Here is a 16,772-nt window from a genome sequence, read left to right on the forward strand (position 1 = left end):
TGAAGTGCATCATTTCAACAAACAATAATTCTCCATTGTTCCGGAACAAAAGAGCTTGATTATGCTTCATTAGGAATGGATAATTAAGGATGAATTAGTCAAGCTTAATTATGGATACAATAGATTTACACATAAATATGCACACACACTAAAACCTTGTCACCTTGCAAGACATTTTTTTTTATATTGAATGATTTATTAATGTGTTATTGTAAGAACATAAACTTTTCACTTATGAACGATCATAGCTTTAATATTACAAGCCTACAAGGCTGTGGCACTCATTGTAACTGGCGTGACCCTACACAGAATCGTCTCGCAAGCTCAAGAGCCCATTTGAGGGTTGAAATTGAATTTGCCTCTATGATTAGAAATGTCAGAGTGATGAAACGGCGTACAACTGCCGGAGGTTAAACATGGGAGACATCATTAAAGAAACAGACGCCAGCTTATTCTTCATTAATGGAGACAGAAAAAGAAAGGGAGAAGTAAGAGAGCGAGAGCGAGTTAGAGGAGAAGGATTTCTATGTATGCTTTGCCATGTTTGAGAGGCTGCTGGGCTAATTTGACATTTGAACATTTACTGCACCTCATTAAAACTGCTCACAGCTTATTAACCTGTCTGCTGACTGGATAGATGGACCACACATTCCTCATTGTCATTCTACTATCATTCACTCACCCAAAACCACTTTTACTGAAGTATTTTCCTGAATCAGCATCCTTTGTTGTTCCTGAGGGCAATATTTCTATTTAGCCAATCTCAGCCCTTCCTGTAACCCCACCCCCAAAATTAGAAAGCAATGATTGGTTGCGTGTTCCAAGTGTTGGTCCAGGAACTGTAACTAACACAAATAGTAACGTATCGTACTTGTTTCCGTCTCATTTAATGGTTCTTTATACATACTGTATAACAACACCTAAAAGCACTATACCTTCAAAATGATTAACAGCACACAAAATCCAAAACCTGAAAACACCCCACTGATACAATGGGTGTGTCCAAAACAGAAGATATTCCAAATTTCCAGTTTCACTATAAAATACATCAACATACAGTAGGAAAGAAAACTGCAATTGTCAAGTGAATTTATGAGGTCTTTTTAAGGTTTCAGTCCTTATACCATTACCTTCAACCACTTCATCAGGTCCTTTTTTCTTTCAACCCATCACATAATTATTGGATATTATACTGTAGCCAACAAAAGCTACATGGATTATTAATAATGCACCAATGTTTTTGAAAAAGAAACATCTAAACTGAATATGACTGTTTCAAATCCAACCATAGTCGATATTAATCAGATATAGAATACTGTAATATAGGAACTTGCATCTGCACAAAAGGACGCAAATGCACAAGTGAACTTGACCGTGCTGGTCAGAATGTGTACCGTAACAACAGGCTAGAAAAATGGTCAATTAAGGCACAAAGAATTTACAATATATAGTTCAATAGTGTTCTCATTTTAATGTTATGTATGTGACAGTTTAACAAAGTTAAAGTAATGATTATTCAAAATTTATGACAATATTGTTATCGTGCATTCTATTGCCGACAATAATCATTGTGAAGTTCTCTATTTTGGACGCAGCCAATAATCAGACACATAGCACAGCCTGTGTAATTAGATTTTCTTAATGATGAGGCAACACCAAAAATCTACTTGATATTACAATCAGCAAAATAAAGCGTAATTGGGTTACTCACGGTCATTGCACTGGGTGCCAGAGTAAGAGGTCATGGAGCAGTCGCAGGTGAAGTTCTCCCACTGCTGGATGCATACACCCATGTTGACACACGAATCCTCCTGGCATGTAGTGCTGGGCCCTGATATGGAGGAGACAGGAATATCATGTGTTAATAGTAATGACAGATTTCAGCAGGCATCTCTGTCACACACAGCACAGCAAGACTAGCGTGCATGCAAGGTCATGCAAGGCCACGCTGAACACTGCTAGAAGAAAAAAAGGTGATATGCAATGTGACTGCACCATCTACACAGATTTCTATTTTCAAAATGTGTGTTCACATTCCACACTTCATAATAGACAATTACTGAATCTTTAAGAGGGAATGCAAACAATTATGTTTACACTCTATCAAGATTAATTAAAATAGAATTATTAAAACCATACTGACATGTCAATTCCAGCAGCTCAGATCACCGATAAAAGAAACCAAGCATGCATTCAAAACAAGAGCAAAGCCCTGAGTGCGGATGTATGAAAGTCTCCACTGGCTGAAAGTGCTTTTATTGAGTCTGGGAAGCAATGGAAGAATTCTTTCTTTTCTCTTGCTGGTTTCCGTCTCTAATTATTCCCCAACTGAACCCCTCTTGGATGCTTTCAACACAATATAAATGAGTAATTGCCAAAACATCCATTAAAATGCTTCAGAAGGGGAGAGAATTGTGGCCAATTGCTGTAGAACAGCGGGACACTAGACAATGTCTCAATTTTGATGTGCCTTCAGTGGAAAGCTTTAAGCTGGAATGTTCTTTAAGGAGGATATTTATAGGTTTTGTATTTATTCTTAGTTCCCCTCAGCTACTGCATGTGTCAGCTGTGGACTAAATGAAATGGGCATCTACAAAATATATGTACAAAATACTGCAACATTCTATAATTGTATGTTATAGATTTCTGGGGGATAGTTGTTTTCTGGAGGAACATTAATGTAAAAGCTCATTGCAACTTTCAGCCAGGTGTGTGTGTGTGTGTGTGTGTGTGTGAGAGGTGAAAAAGTCAAACCCTCTACCTTGCAGGTCAGCTTTGGTGAAACCAACTTTGTTAGCAGGAAATTTAAGAAAGAATTGGATAACAAAACAAGGTTGGTTAGTGGAGGGAAGGTCAGTCAAGAGAGAGGAAAATGTGTGTGTGAAGGATAATGATAGAGTAACCTGGGCAATAACATTAGTAAGTTGGAAAGGAAAATGATGAAATTAGATATTTTAGACTAATAGGGCAATTTTTAAATTATATTCTACTGTTAAACAAATGTATCTCATTCAAATCTTTAATAACACATAATCTGTGTCTATATTGTACGTGATTGGTAACAGTTAAAATGGAATGCTGTTAACAGGCCCTTGGTCAAGGCGCCATCTAGTGGTTAAAGGGCATCTCGTATTAGCAAAACAGAGAATACCCAGAATTCCAGTGAGGCACAAAAATCTAACTAAAATATAAGTAAAAGACAAAGATTAGCGAGAAAAACAATAGGTGCAGAGGTTAAATCAGGTTTGAATTTAATGGTTTAAACACAGCAGTGTGTCAGGGATTGGTAGAGATTTAGGTTGAGGTGTGATAAATGGCTTATACTGTACCTTCACAGCCACGTTCGACCTGCCCACTGCGGAACAGAGAATCATTGATGAGGTCAGGCAGACGGCCGTTGAGATCCATGGAAGCTAAGCAGCCCTGGAAACCCTCACGAGACACCACCAGTTTCGGCAGGTTCTGGTACATGTTTGGTCCCAAACCAGCCACAAACAGATCACCTGCAAAGAGTGAAAAAAGATAATATAACTTTGAATTGCTTCAATTACTTTGGCAATTACATTTTTTCTTGTTTTACGTATACATCTAATCATATATAGTGAGGTTTATGTGCTCAGTATACAAAATTTTCTGTTTGCTTAAATGTACTAATCTGGTTTTGTTTTAAAGGTATAAAATCAATCAAAAATATAATAAAAAATGTCACTAAAAAGGTTAAGCGAATCTTGTATGGCTGACCTTTCAGGTCCAGATTTTTCGCTCCGTTGACCACCTGGCTGACAGACTTGGCGTCCACCTTTAGTGTGTGTGTGTTGCTGGCATCTCGAGTGATCACCACATTGTGCCACTGGTTGTCATTAAGAGGACTGTCGCTGTTACCTTTGAGAAGACTCGGTCCATTTCCCAGGTCAAACACATAGTGAATATACCTGACAAACATACAAACACACATGCACACTGAGCTCAAATGTGTTCATGTCCCAAATCCATTCAAGTGCACTTCACTGAAGAACACTCAGCTAAAGCACATACTGAAGCAAACTCAGCAGATCAGAAGATCAGATGACAATGAGAGTGGAAACTTGTTTTAAAGAGGAACAGGTTTTATGTTCTGCTAGAGGATAGGCCAAGTGGCTCGGTCTGTTTGGATGGACAAGGCTAACTTTGCTTCTACATTCACACCTGGGGCCCAGGTCAAGAAGCAGACAAACTGACTAAACCGACCGTCTGCTGGCCACCTCACGTCGCAGAAGTCAGTTAATTCTCAGCACACAGAGACTATTTCACCTACTGTAGATATAATACTATAGAGACTGTCTGTTCCCCGAACTAGCAAATACAAAACATGTCCAAACCAATTTAAGGGTAACAATTTAATTGATGTTCAATAAATAAAAAAACGACATAATACAGATAAACAAATGATAAAGCTTGGCTTAAATAATACTAGATCCCTTTCTATAAAAGCGCTTTTTTTTTTAAATGATATGATCACATATCATAACCTAGATGTGCTCTGTTTGACAGAAACCTGGCTAAAACCAGAAGATTACATTACTTTAAATGAGTCTACCCCCAAGATTACTGTTATAAACATGAGCCACATCCAAAAGGTAAAGGGGGTCATGTTACTAAAATTTATAGTAATATTTTCAGTATTTCTCAGAGGTCTAGTTTCAAGTATAATTTGTTTGAAGTAATGGTGCTTCATATAACATTATCTAGAGTAATAAGCGTTAATGATAAAAACCCCTGTGACGTTTGTACTTGCTACTGTATACAGGCCACCAGGGCACCATGCAGACTTTATCAAATAATTTGCTGATTTTAGTTTTTTGCTGAATTAGTCCTGACTGCAGATAAAGTCTTAATTGTTGGTGATTTTAATATCCATGTTGATAATGAAAAAGATGCATTGGGATCAGCATTTATAGACACTGAAATTAACTCTTTTTCTAGCACATTAGATACATTTGCTCCTTTATGCTTAAAGAAGACTAAGGAAAACAGTCCGACACCGTGGTATGATGAGCACACTTGCGCCCTAAAGAGAGCTGCCCGGAAAATGAAGTGCAGCTGGAAGAAAACAATACTAGAGGTATTTCGTCTTGCATGGAGGGAAAATACTTCTACTTTCAGAAAAGCTCTAAAAATCAGTAGATCTGCTTACTTTTCATCTCTTTTAGAAGAAAACAAACACAACCCCATGCATTTATTCAATTCAGTGGCTAAATTAATGACAAATAAAGCTTCAACAGGTGCAGACATTTCCCAAAAGCACAGCAATAATGACTTTATGAACTTCTTTACTTCCATGATCGATACTATTAGAGATACAATTCTAACCATACAGGCGTCAGCTACAGTATCACATCAGACAGTGAACTACAAATCCCCTGGGGAACAATTTCACTCATTATGTGCTATAGTAGAGGAAGAATTGTATAAACTTCATCAAAGTCAACAACATGTATGTTAGACCCTATTCCATCTAAGCTACTAAAAGAGGTGCTTCCAGAAGTCATAGATCCTCTTCTGAATATAATTAATTCACCAGTGTCATTTGGATATGTACCAAAATCCTTCAAACTGGCTGTTATTAAGCCTCTAATTTAAAAAACACAACTTGATCCTAGATAATTAGTTAATTACAGACCTGTAATTGATCTCAAATCTCCATTTTCTGTCAAAGATACTAGAAAAGGCAGTAACCTCAGAACTATGTCCCTTCTTAGAGAGAAATTGAATCTGTGATGATTTCTAGTCAGGATTTAGACCTTATCATAGTACTGAGACTGCTCTCATCAGAGTTACAAATTACCTGAACTTATCATCTGATCGTGGTTGTATCTCTCTATTAGTGCTACTGGATTTTAGCGCTTCGGTTGACACTATTGACCACAACATTCTTTTGAATAGACTACAAAATTATGTTGGCATTAGTGGAACTGCATTGGCATGGTTCAAATCTTACTTATCTGACCATCATCAATTCATAACAGTGAATGAAGAGGTATCATATCAATCACAAGTACAGTATGGAGTACCACAGGGCTCAGTACTAGTACCGCTGCTTTTCACGCTTTACATGTTACCCTTGGGAGATATCATCAGGATACATGGTGTTAACTTTCACTGTTATGCTGATGCTACTCAGCTCTATATTTCTTCGTGGCCCGACAAAACATACCAATTCGCAAAAAAACAAAAAGAAAGCATAGTTGATATAAAAAACTGGATGGCTAGTAATTTCCTACTGCTAAATTCTGAAGAAAAAAAACAAAAAAAAACGGGGGTGTTAATTATTGGACCAAAAACCTCTGCATGTAATAACCTAAAACACTGTCTAACACTTGATGGCTGCTCCAAACTCTGGAACAATACCTAGCGTTGTTCTGGAGGCAGACACACTCTGTCAGTTTAAATCTAGATTAAAGACCCATCTCTTTAACCTGACATACACATAATACACTATCACATTTCTATAATTCAAATCCATTTAAGGATTGTTAGGCTGCATTAATTAGGTCAACCGGAACTGGGAACACTTTCCGATGTACTCATTACATCGTAAGAAGAATGGCATCTACTATTAGTCTGTTTCATTCTCATTCCGAGGTCACTATAGCCACCCGGATCCAGTCCGTTTCCAGACCAGATGGTGGATCAGCACCTAGAGACGAACTCTACAGCCTGAATGTCAGCGGAGACCATGTCAACTAGAAGAGCCCCAGAGACAGATCCCATGCAAAGACTTCGTCAACTAGACGGCGATCAGGACAAGACTAAGGTAACCAGATGAGCACTCTTCACAATCTGACTTGTATTGCAGCCTGGAATTTAAACACATCATGCTGGTTTCATCTGGCCAGAGGAGAACTGGCCCCCCAACTGAGCCTGGTTTCTCCCCGTTTTCTTTTTTATCCCTCCATTTCTGTCACCAATGGAGTTTTGGTTCCTTTGGCCTTTGGCTTGCTTATTCGGGGACACTACATTTCTGGCAATACTGTCAGCTTGATTGATCAACCACTATTGGAAGAGAGCTGAACTGGATGCTGACATCACTGAATCAACAATGAAATGACTTTAACTGAAACATTGACTGTTTTGTTATTGTCCTCTTGAATTACTGACAAACTATTCTCCTGTCTAACACTGTAAAGCTGCTTTGACACAATCTGTATTGTATAAAGCGCTATATAAAAAAAGGTGACTTGACTTGACTTGACAAGTGTGCTCCCAGCTACCAAGTATTTGGTTTCAATACTTGTTTGTTTGTTTCATTTACCCTTAGTTTATACTAAGAATATAATGCTAGAATCATCTAATATTTGGCAAGGGTAAATTATCTGTTGTGGAAGAATTGTGTCAGCCTTACACAATATCTTACACTGAAGAAAACATAAAGAGTGAAATATTTAGCAGGAAATAATGGAGGATGGGACGCCATCTGGATTTGACTGAATAAATTGGGTTATGATCAGTATTATTTGATTTTACTGGGTCAACATTATTGTTCCTCTGCCTGCACAGTCCTGATTACACCAACAAAAAAAGCATTATTACACTTTGATAAAGATTGTCAAAACAAATCGATTGAATTGTGCACAACTGGACATTACTTCAAACATTTTACTTTACATTATGATTCTCTCCACATTAAAATTTGGTCTGATTTTCTTGCATTTTAAACATACCAGTATAACCTCTTTGGTAATCAGTAATAGATAATAAATGTTGTTTCTGAATGTATCAACATTAATAATAAATGAACATGTATATCAACATTAATAATAAAAGTACAGCTTAATGGGGTTGGCTAATTCAAAAAATTCAAATAAATCTGAATTCAAAACTGAATTTCAAACTTTTCATTTTAAAAATCTTATATTATGTTCTTATATTAAGTCTCGAGAAGCCTCTGGAAACTAAGGTAAAAATCTCTGTAATAGAACATTTTCACAGTGCTTTTGTGTACTTGCATGTTGTTTCAAAGACACAATGGATCAAATGTTTTAAATCTGTTTTAAATTAGTGCTTGTTTTGGTCACCTTCAAGAGTATTATCACATGCTCATAATACTCAAAAAGATATTCACAAGTCGCCACCTGCTGGTGTGAACAGATTTAAAAGATTTGTGTCACTGGGATAAAACAAAATACCCAGTACAAGCTGTTCTCTACCCAAAAATGTAATGATGCAAATTACAGCAAGACTCAGTTAATTAATCAGTCAGAAAATCTGAATAAATCTTTTTGGTGAACATACCTGTATTAATATATACATTACTGGAATAAATCAAATTCCCCACCATTAGCTGTTCAATGTATTCTGGGGTGTGTAGTAGTTTGGTAATCTTGAAAATGAACACACTTACGGTGGACATGTCTCAGCCTGAGTGAAACTGACTTCCAACACCCCAGAATGGGCTCTATATGGGGCCAACTCCCAACCTTTCCTGTCAACCTCAATAAAATGGCCATTTGGTAAAACCTGGATTCTGTGGGAACTTTGTTGACTTGGAGCTCTCTACTTCCACTCACCCTTTGACAAGCTCCACGGCAATAAAATCATTCCCATCTCCACTGTTGAAGAGAATGAATCCATCACCCGAGGTAGTTTTGAACTGAAAGAAGAGGTGCATGGTGCTATAAGCCTGGAGTGTAGCAAGACCCAGATAGCTTCCTTTGGTCTTGAAGGTAACTGGATCGGCCACAATGGAGCGCATGCCAAAACGAGCATTCAGCTCGCAGAATTCGATGTCCCCATTCTTGCACATGTCAATGTAGAGGAGGCTGTTGAACTTTAGGCCTTGCAGGTGACCAATGAAGTTGGATGGAGCTGTGGAGGCAAACCGACGTTCTGTCAGGATTCCGGTCTCAATGTTACTAAACTCCAGCCGAGTGTGGTCACCATTCATCTGACCTGTGAAAGAAGAACAGGAGGTCGTGGTAAAGTGATTAGTAAGTGATGGATTAATGCATTACATGGGGTCAGCTGCTGAAAAGCTGTTCTGGAAAGATTATACTGCATTCATACCTTCAGCTACATCATCATCCACCATGAGTTTGAGGTTTTTACCACGCCGCATCACTTTGACTGAGTGCCAATCATTGTCGTTCACTTTCTGGCCAGCATACAATGTCTCTGGTCCTTTACCTGAGAATGATGTGTGTCAGTTAGTGTTTACACACACTAGCCCTGCAAATCAAATTTCTGGCTTCTCAACATTTTAATAAATCATATCATGTGCAAAAAAATGTGGTTTAAATTTTCAAACTTCTGTCATCAAGATGATAGACGGCAAAAATGGTTTTACATATTATAATTGCGGTGCATCAATAGTTCCTAGGAAAATCAACATTTTTAAAAAAACATGAAACAGAACTAAGGTTTGGCTGAGGTATATGTTGAATACTGTAGCTTATTCATACCACAGAAATGGTAAGTACACTAGTATGCTAGTAATTCATTCCAAACACAGTCGTGACATTTATTTTTTAAGGGCGCATTGTCATACAAATACTTAGTCTGCACTAACAGAAGTACCGGTTGAGAACACTGATTGTTGTACTGATTTACTGGTGCCATTAACATAACCTGCTCAAATATACTGAGTCTTTAAACTTCAAATTATAGAGCACGAGGCAAAGTGCCTCTCTAAAAGCATTGTAGAATTAAAATGGTTAATCAGTACTAAATTACCACTTACTTTTCAGCCATTCTGCTGTTAATTGAAGAACATGCTTAATAAACAAAAACCTTTAATTGACTCCAAAAAGCTACAGAGATGACTCTCTAAATGACCTGACCTGTGTGTTTATATACATCTAGAAAAGCAAGAGAGTATAGTTTTTATAGTTTAAAATGGTGAGGTATTACACCACATTATTAAAAGTCCCATCAGGATTTGATTTATAAATTTGCATTTCACCATCATTTATAGAGAAATACAAAGTCGTTTTATATCATTTATTGATAAATAAGAGTCACAGCCATATAGAATTGGTGTGTGTGTGTGTGTGTGTGTGTGTGTTTTGCTTTTATTTTAATCAACAAATCAATCACAAAAAATAGGCATCTCTGTTAAGATATATAATAAATAGATGATAGATAGATAGATAGATAGACAGATGATAGATAGATGATAGATAGATAGAATAAATAACATCATACATTTTTATAAATATAACCATGTAAAACATATTTAATGGTGTTAAATATCTTTCATTACTATTGAGTTAACAACATAAAGCCCTTTATATACACAGCCTCACATTCTTCGGTTGTAGTCAGGTAAGATGGTTCTATATTGTTAATTATTACTATTTTAACTCTTCCCTGAGTACTGTCAGTTCAGTGGCTTTTACAATTTTTTAGAGTCAATTTTCAGAGTTTAAAATCACAGCATGGTCATGTGGTGCTACCTGTTACTTTTCTAACCACTTATTCAGGATGGGCAAATCACTGTTGTTTGTAAATACGGGACCTTTATTATTCTTATTCTTATTCTTATTCTTATATAAATCATTATTGTTATTTAAATCAATTCAAAGAGATTGCTGGGATGAGCACACAAGTGCCCTCGAGGAAGACAACTTTGATTCACACAGAAAACTGTTATCAAACTGTTACTTTAGTGGAGTGCAGCGGTAACCACCCACATTTTTTTTCATATTAATTTTCTCTATAGAGAAGAAAAACATATTCAAAGTTGTGTCAAGTCATGAACCAAACCAAGCAGCTCCAAAATGAATTACATTACAACATTTGATTTGAAGCAAAAAAAGCAAGTGAAAATTATTAAAAATAAATAAATAAAAAAGGTGCAAGACTGTGTACACACATAAATATGTAAGTATACATATAGTAGAAGTATGTATGTAAGTATATTGAATCAGAAACCATAGTACAATATAGGATAAAGACAAAATAAATACAAATATAATTAGATTAACAATATAGAAATTCTAACTTCAAATTTGCAATATGAGAGTAGACGGTCACAGCTGAGCCAAATTTTGCAGCAGTTTCCTTTTGATGTTAACTACAATTTATCAGAATAATTTGTTACTGAATTTGAAATCACACTGATTTGTGGCTTCTACAGAAGCATATTTCAAAATGTAACATCCTCAGAGCTTATGGTAGATCTGTATTCATTTGACTAAAATCATTTCTCTGTGGAGAAAAGGAATGGGATTTTTCTTCTGGAACCTGAATCAATAATAATAATTATTATTTAATAATTATTATAATATATACTACTACTAATAATTTAAAATAGTCATAAAATATCTTAAACCTACAAATCTCTGATGAAGAAGGGGATGATAAACTAGAGACTTTTAGATGAGTAAAAGCAGTTATACTTTTTCAGAGGAGCATTACAAAATCTTTAAAACAGCATTATTTAAAAATGCTTAAATATTAACATTTAACAGCTTGTAAAACATGGACATGGATCAAAAGTTTGGACTTTATCCTTATTTATCCTTGTCCTTAAAAAACCCTTTGATTTCAAGGCTTAGGCTTAAATTAAATGAAAACACTAAAACTGAAATTTAAAATTTAAAGAAAATTTGAGTGGTGAATTCAAAATTTCGAGCACATATGAGAAGTCATTCAGTGCTGTTAAAAGCATCTTAAAGGGGTCATATGATGCGATTTCATTTTTTCCTTTCTCTTTAGAGTGTTACAAGCTCTTGGTGCATAAAGAAGATCTGTAAAGTTGCAAAGACTAAAGTCTCAAATCCAAAGAGATATTCTTTATAAAAGTTAAGAGTTAGCCACACCTACCTAAAACGGCTCGTTCGAACCTGCTGAGGCACGGAAGAGAATGAGCTCGTGGGGATCGCAGGTGGATCTGGCCGATGAGTTTGGAGAGGGGTTTCCCTTTCGCGATCATCGGCTGTGCACGAGAGTGAGCCACTGGAGGATGATGTTATTTCATTAACATTATCTGATTCAGGGGACAGTGCTCTGCTGGGATCACCCCTGCAAAAACAGGAAATGTCTGTGGAGGGCAAAGAAGCTGAGGCTGAGCCTTCCCAATCCTCCTGCCCTGCGTATGATGAGTTTTTGGAAATTATGGATCGCGCCACGGCGAGGCTTTACTTGCCGTGAAGCGGGTGAAGAAAGTGACGTCGCGAAGTATTTCGATGAACGTTATTTTTCTGGCATAACCCTCCAGCTCAGGTGAGCCTTCCTTTCTTCCTCTTTTCCATATAAAGATTGAGAAGGAATGGAAGAGGCCGTTTTTCCCCTACTCAGGGAACCATGGTTACATAAGTAACCTGAGACGTAATGCATGATGGTCACAGACTCCGATTTTTTTTTTAGCTTCAGACTATGATTACATCCCGTCGGAGGATATCATACATGTTCGATATTTTCAGCAGATTTTAGGACACATATTCAGTGTTGCCAACTTAGCGACTCTGTGAATATTGCAAAGTCGGTAAGTGTATGATGCCCAGTGTTTTAAATCTGTTCTGATTTTAAAAGTTGTGTAGTGTATTCCAGCCTTTAGGATGCACCTCTTAGAGCTTGCTAATAGTGTTCAGAAGAATGTTCAGAGCTGTAATCTAGGCAGAGTGATGACTTAGAAGAAATTCAATTATAAAATAGTTTTGATTTATTTAACATTTGCCATACTTCTATTTTTGTTATTTCATAGCTTGATGACTTTACTGTTAATCTAACCCAGGTTTTCCCTAATGGGGGTTAGCAAACCCTTGGGGGTCCGTGAAGGAACTCCAGGGAGTTCGTGAGTATATGAAAAGCTAATATTTAGATTTAAAGGGGTCATATGATGCGATTTCAAGTTTTCCTTTCTCTTTGGAGTGTTACAAGCTGTTCGTGAATAGATAAGATCCCTAAAGTTGCAAAGACTAAAGTCTCAAACCCAAAGAGATATTACTTATAAAAGTTAAGACTCGTCCACGTCCTCCTAAAACGCCTCGTTATAAACACATTTCATTACACCAAATACACAAAATAATGTTATTTTTAGCAATGTCATGACCCCTTTAATTTAATATTAAAATCAATAAATCAATATATAATATATAGCTTATAGTGATGTGTGAAATCTTGATGCGGTTATCAAATCAAAGACTGCGATTTAATTAATTAAGTACTGTCATTAACTGCTTCTCACAAACTCCATGTCTGTATGAGCAGTGAGTTTAATGAGCATTGGGGATGTATTTTCAACATAGTGCACAGATGTTTACAGCATTTCACCAGCAACCCACCAGTATAAAAGCTCAAAGATTTGAATGTTTGAAAGTGAAGAATTTAAAACATAAATTAAAACGTATTGTAATTATACTATTGTAAAATCATTGTTAAGCCTACAATTATCAAATATTAAAGAAATTAATTGATTGAATTTATTATTGAATATGTATATATATATATATATATATATATATATATAAAATTTACATTAGTAAATATTTCATCTGTTTTACCTGTCATGTGACCACTAAGCAAAATTAGAGAACCATGAACATGCAAAAGTGTTGTTTAACTATTGAAATAATAACTGAAGTAAAAATTTTTGGCTGACAAGAACCCCTTATCTACTCTATTAAAAATAATAATAAAAAATGGGTAGAATGAGTCCAAACGTTTATCTGGTAGTACAGGTTAGCAACACTGTTTAAGAAATAAGCTAAAACTTTGACCGTCTGTGGGAAATAAACCTCAATTTCATTAGCTAATGTCTGTGTTTATGTAGAACAAACTGAGTAAAAACTTACTGGTGTTACAGTTTATCCTGCCACAGTCTAGATGGGGAAGAACAAGTGACAGATGAAATCGCGTCCTTCAAGGATAAAGCTGCAGACATCCAACAACAGAAACACCACCTTCCGGGGATGAGCACATGGAGCAGCAGCCATTTTGGATCATTTCCAACATCCGTTTTATCATTCCGGCCAGTAGGTTTGATATAATATATCTTTTTCTTTTTTTGTAGATTTTATTTTATATGTAGATTTATATTTTTAGTATTTAATTTATATAGTAGTAATCCATATAAAATGGCTGCCTGCTCTAAGCCAAAAGGATTCATCAACTTCGGTATTCTTTATCTTTCTTTCTTTTCTTTTTTCTTTTATGAATTATCATCTTATTGGTCAAGGCACGAACTGTATGCATTTCACAGAGAACTGCAGATTTTCTTATGACAATTGGAACTGTCATCCAGGTTGGAATCCATATGGCCATTTTTATCATGTGCCATCAACCGCAACAGAAAAGTGGGAGCAAACAGCCTTGGTCCAAAATGCATTAGCACCACACAGACTTGTAGCATGTACTTCATAAAAAAAAACAGACAGACTGAATGTTCTGATTGTTATTTATGCTAAGTGCATAAATGGAAAATGTCACATTTTAGCACTGAAACTGCAACTAATAAAATAATTTAGTAAATTGAAGTTACTTGAATTTACTGAAATCACTATCATTTTAATGTTGCAACATGTATAAGATGCTGATCATCTGGCCCTTTCTTGTGACATAGTGAGCTTATGGTTTGATATTAGTAAAAATGACTGTGTGTGTTTTGTGGGTGATGCTTTGGCCACCAGCTGCAGGTGTGCTGGATGCTCTGGTCTCAGGCTGTTTGCTTACAGGGCCGCAGGCTAAAGGCCATTGAAGGGGTGAGTACCATCTTTGAACAAGGCATGATAAATGCCGTTAAGAGCGAGGGATGGGAATGGGTAGATATTTTCCTGATAACGTGACAAAAATAGTTATACAGAAACATGCATAACTGATTGTTAAACCGATCTTACCATATGAACAGAGCAGACACAAATACAGAAAAAATATCACAAAGAAACAGTCCTGTTTATAGCATATAATCTAGGGCTGGTGGTACATTAAACTGTCATGTATTATTTTTTTTAAGTAAATCAATTGCCATGTATAAGAATGACTGGTGCAGATGTGGTGCTTCGATCATGAGGTCAGAGGTTACATGAGACAATGATGAGAGAGCTCATCTGTCCACATCACCCGCAGACAAAGCAAGAGAATGAAAAGCAAACAGGAGCAATCCATGCAGATCAACAAAACAATAATAATTTAGCTGTAGTGTTAGAAAGATGATAACATCCAGTAACTGGCACATATAAGAAATAACCGAAGACGACGAGGAAAAGAGGGACAGAGAGAGAAATACGGCAGAATACGATACCTAAATGGACGGTCAGTTTGACACGGCCGCTGTCCAGTTCTAGTCGTAGTGTGTCTGCGGACTCACGTGATGTGGCAGCCATCAACAGGCCAAAGGCACGCTGGGACATAAACCTCAGAGACACATCCTCTGCTTCTGTATGTATTACCATCGGCATCACCACCTTCATATACATACTGCCATCGTAGCTTAGGATAGATGCCTCTGTATAGAAAACAGACACACAAAACACATAAAAAATATTAAACCTAGACCTCAAAAATAGTACTTTCACTGGACCTATTTACAATTCAAATGTGTTCAATGAGTCCTTCACACGGAGTTCAAAATATCAAACTCCAACTAGATGAGAAAAGTTTTGATATGAAAACAGCCTTATGAATGTGTTTCATGTTATTTAGTCACATCACAAATTGTTTAGTGGCTTTTACACATTTTAAGAACAAGCAACATATTATAAAATATACATATACAGTTGTGTTTGTAATGAAAATGGGCCAGAGTACTATAGAGAACAATTTACAGATCAAAAGTGGGTGGAAAATTGTCATGAAAAATCAAATGATGACATGAAATAACTAAAAAAAGACTAAAACATATATGACCCCTTTAACAGAAATTAAATGCACACACACACACACACACACAGCAAAGTCCTCCATTCTTCCTTTACTAGTACTGTAGTGGAACAAATACATTGCATCGTTTTAAATGCCCTTCTTAATTGTTCTTATAACATGCTACAGATGTCTTAATGCAACACTATCACATATATCCCTTTTTAGGGAACTCCACACTGCGTCCCCTAGGGGACACAATGGGGAATGCCATCAGCATGGCTGGTGTCTAAAGCATGTGGGAAACACTTCCAAATCTTAGGATCACGCAGCCCGTGACATCATTACCAGAGTGCCCAGAGTATAAAAGGGCACCTGTAATGCACGTCATCAGCTTTTTTGTCTTCAGGAGCCGTTTGTTTGTTCAGCGTGTGTGAAGCACTATGGAGAGCAAAAAGCCGAGCGAGCATTTTAGGAAATGTGTGCCTCCGTGTTCGAGATATTTGACACCTGAGGACACACATGACCTTTGCATTACGTGTCTCTGCGACGAGCACGCGAGCACTGAACGCATTCATTGCGATAAATTTCCAATGAGGAAGCTCCGCTCTCGCCTGTCCCTATTCACGTGGGATACGGGACATCTCGCAGCTCGGGTCCCGCTGCTGCCGATGCACGGCGGAAACTCGCGTTGTGAGGTTCGCAGGTCGAGCTTGCGGAGAAGCTTGAAATGGAACTGGATCTCTCTAGAGCTTTGACCACGAGCTCGAGTGATCGGTGGGAACTGGATGCTATTTCTCTTGGGTCTTCCAACATGCAGATTATGCTAATGTGGAGGGATTAGCTGAGTCCGGATATGATGCCCCATGTGGAAGAGACGCTCACGGGCTATCTCTTCCAGGGTGAGTCATCTTCATTGAAGGCTCCTGTCCTGCCATCCAGGCAGCTTCAGACCACCTTGTGTCTAAAAGACAGGGCGTATGCGGCAGCGGGTCATG

At 37.1% G+C, this 16,772-nt stretch overlaps 1 protein-coding gene across 1 annotated transcript in view; it reads right to left on the reverse strand.

Annotated features, from left to right (window-relative positions):
• LOC107728340 (neurexin-3b-like) overlaps nucleotides 1–16,772 on the reverse strand; it is a 250,258-nt gene that overhangs the window by 167,427 nt on the left and 66,059 nt on the right. Inside the window, exons 7-14 of the mRNA XM_016538481.1 lie at nucleotides 15,218–15,421; nucleotides 13,773–13,799; nucleotides 9,043–9,162; nucleotides 8,547–8,928; nucleotides 3,742–3,932; nucleotides 3,330–3,503; nucleotides 2,762–2,788; nucleotides 1,712–1,831 (exon numbers count right to left, since the gene is read on the reverse strand). Coding sequence (XP_016393967.1) covers nucleotides 1,712–1,831; nucleotides 2,762–2,788; nucleotides 3,330–3,503; nucleotides 3,742–3,932; nucleotides 8,547–8,928; nucleotides 9,043–9,162; nucleotides 13,773–13,799; nucleotides 15,218–15,421 — 1,245 coding nt within the window. The remainder of the gene's footprint in view (nucleotides 1–1,711; nucleotides 1,832–2,761; nucleotides 2,789–3,329; nucleotides 3,504–3,741; nucleotides 3,933–8,546; nucleotides 8,929–9,042; nucleotides 9,163–13,772; nucleotides 13,800–15,217; nucleotides 15,422–16,772) is intronic.

This window comes from Sinocyclocheilus rhinocerous, unplaced genomic scaffold, assembly GCF_001515625.1.
Source record: "Sinocyclocheilus rhinocerous isolate Xijiao unplaced genomic scaffold, SAMN03320098_v1.1 scaffold277, whole genome shotgun sequence".
Lineage (NCBI taxonomy): Eukaryota > Metazoa > Chordata > Actinopteri > Cypriniformes > Cyprinidae > Sinocyclocheilus > Sinocyclocheilus rhinocerous.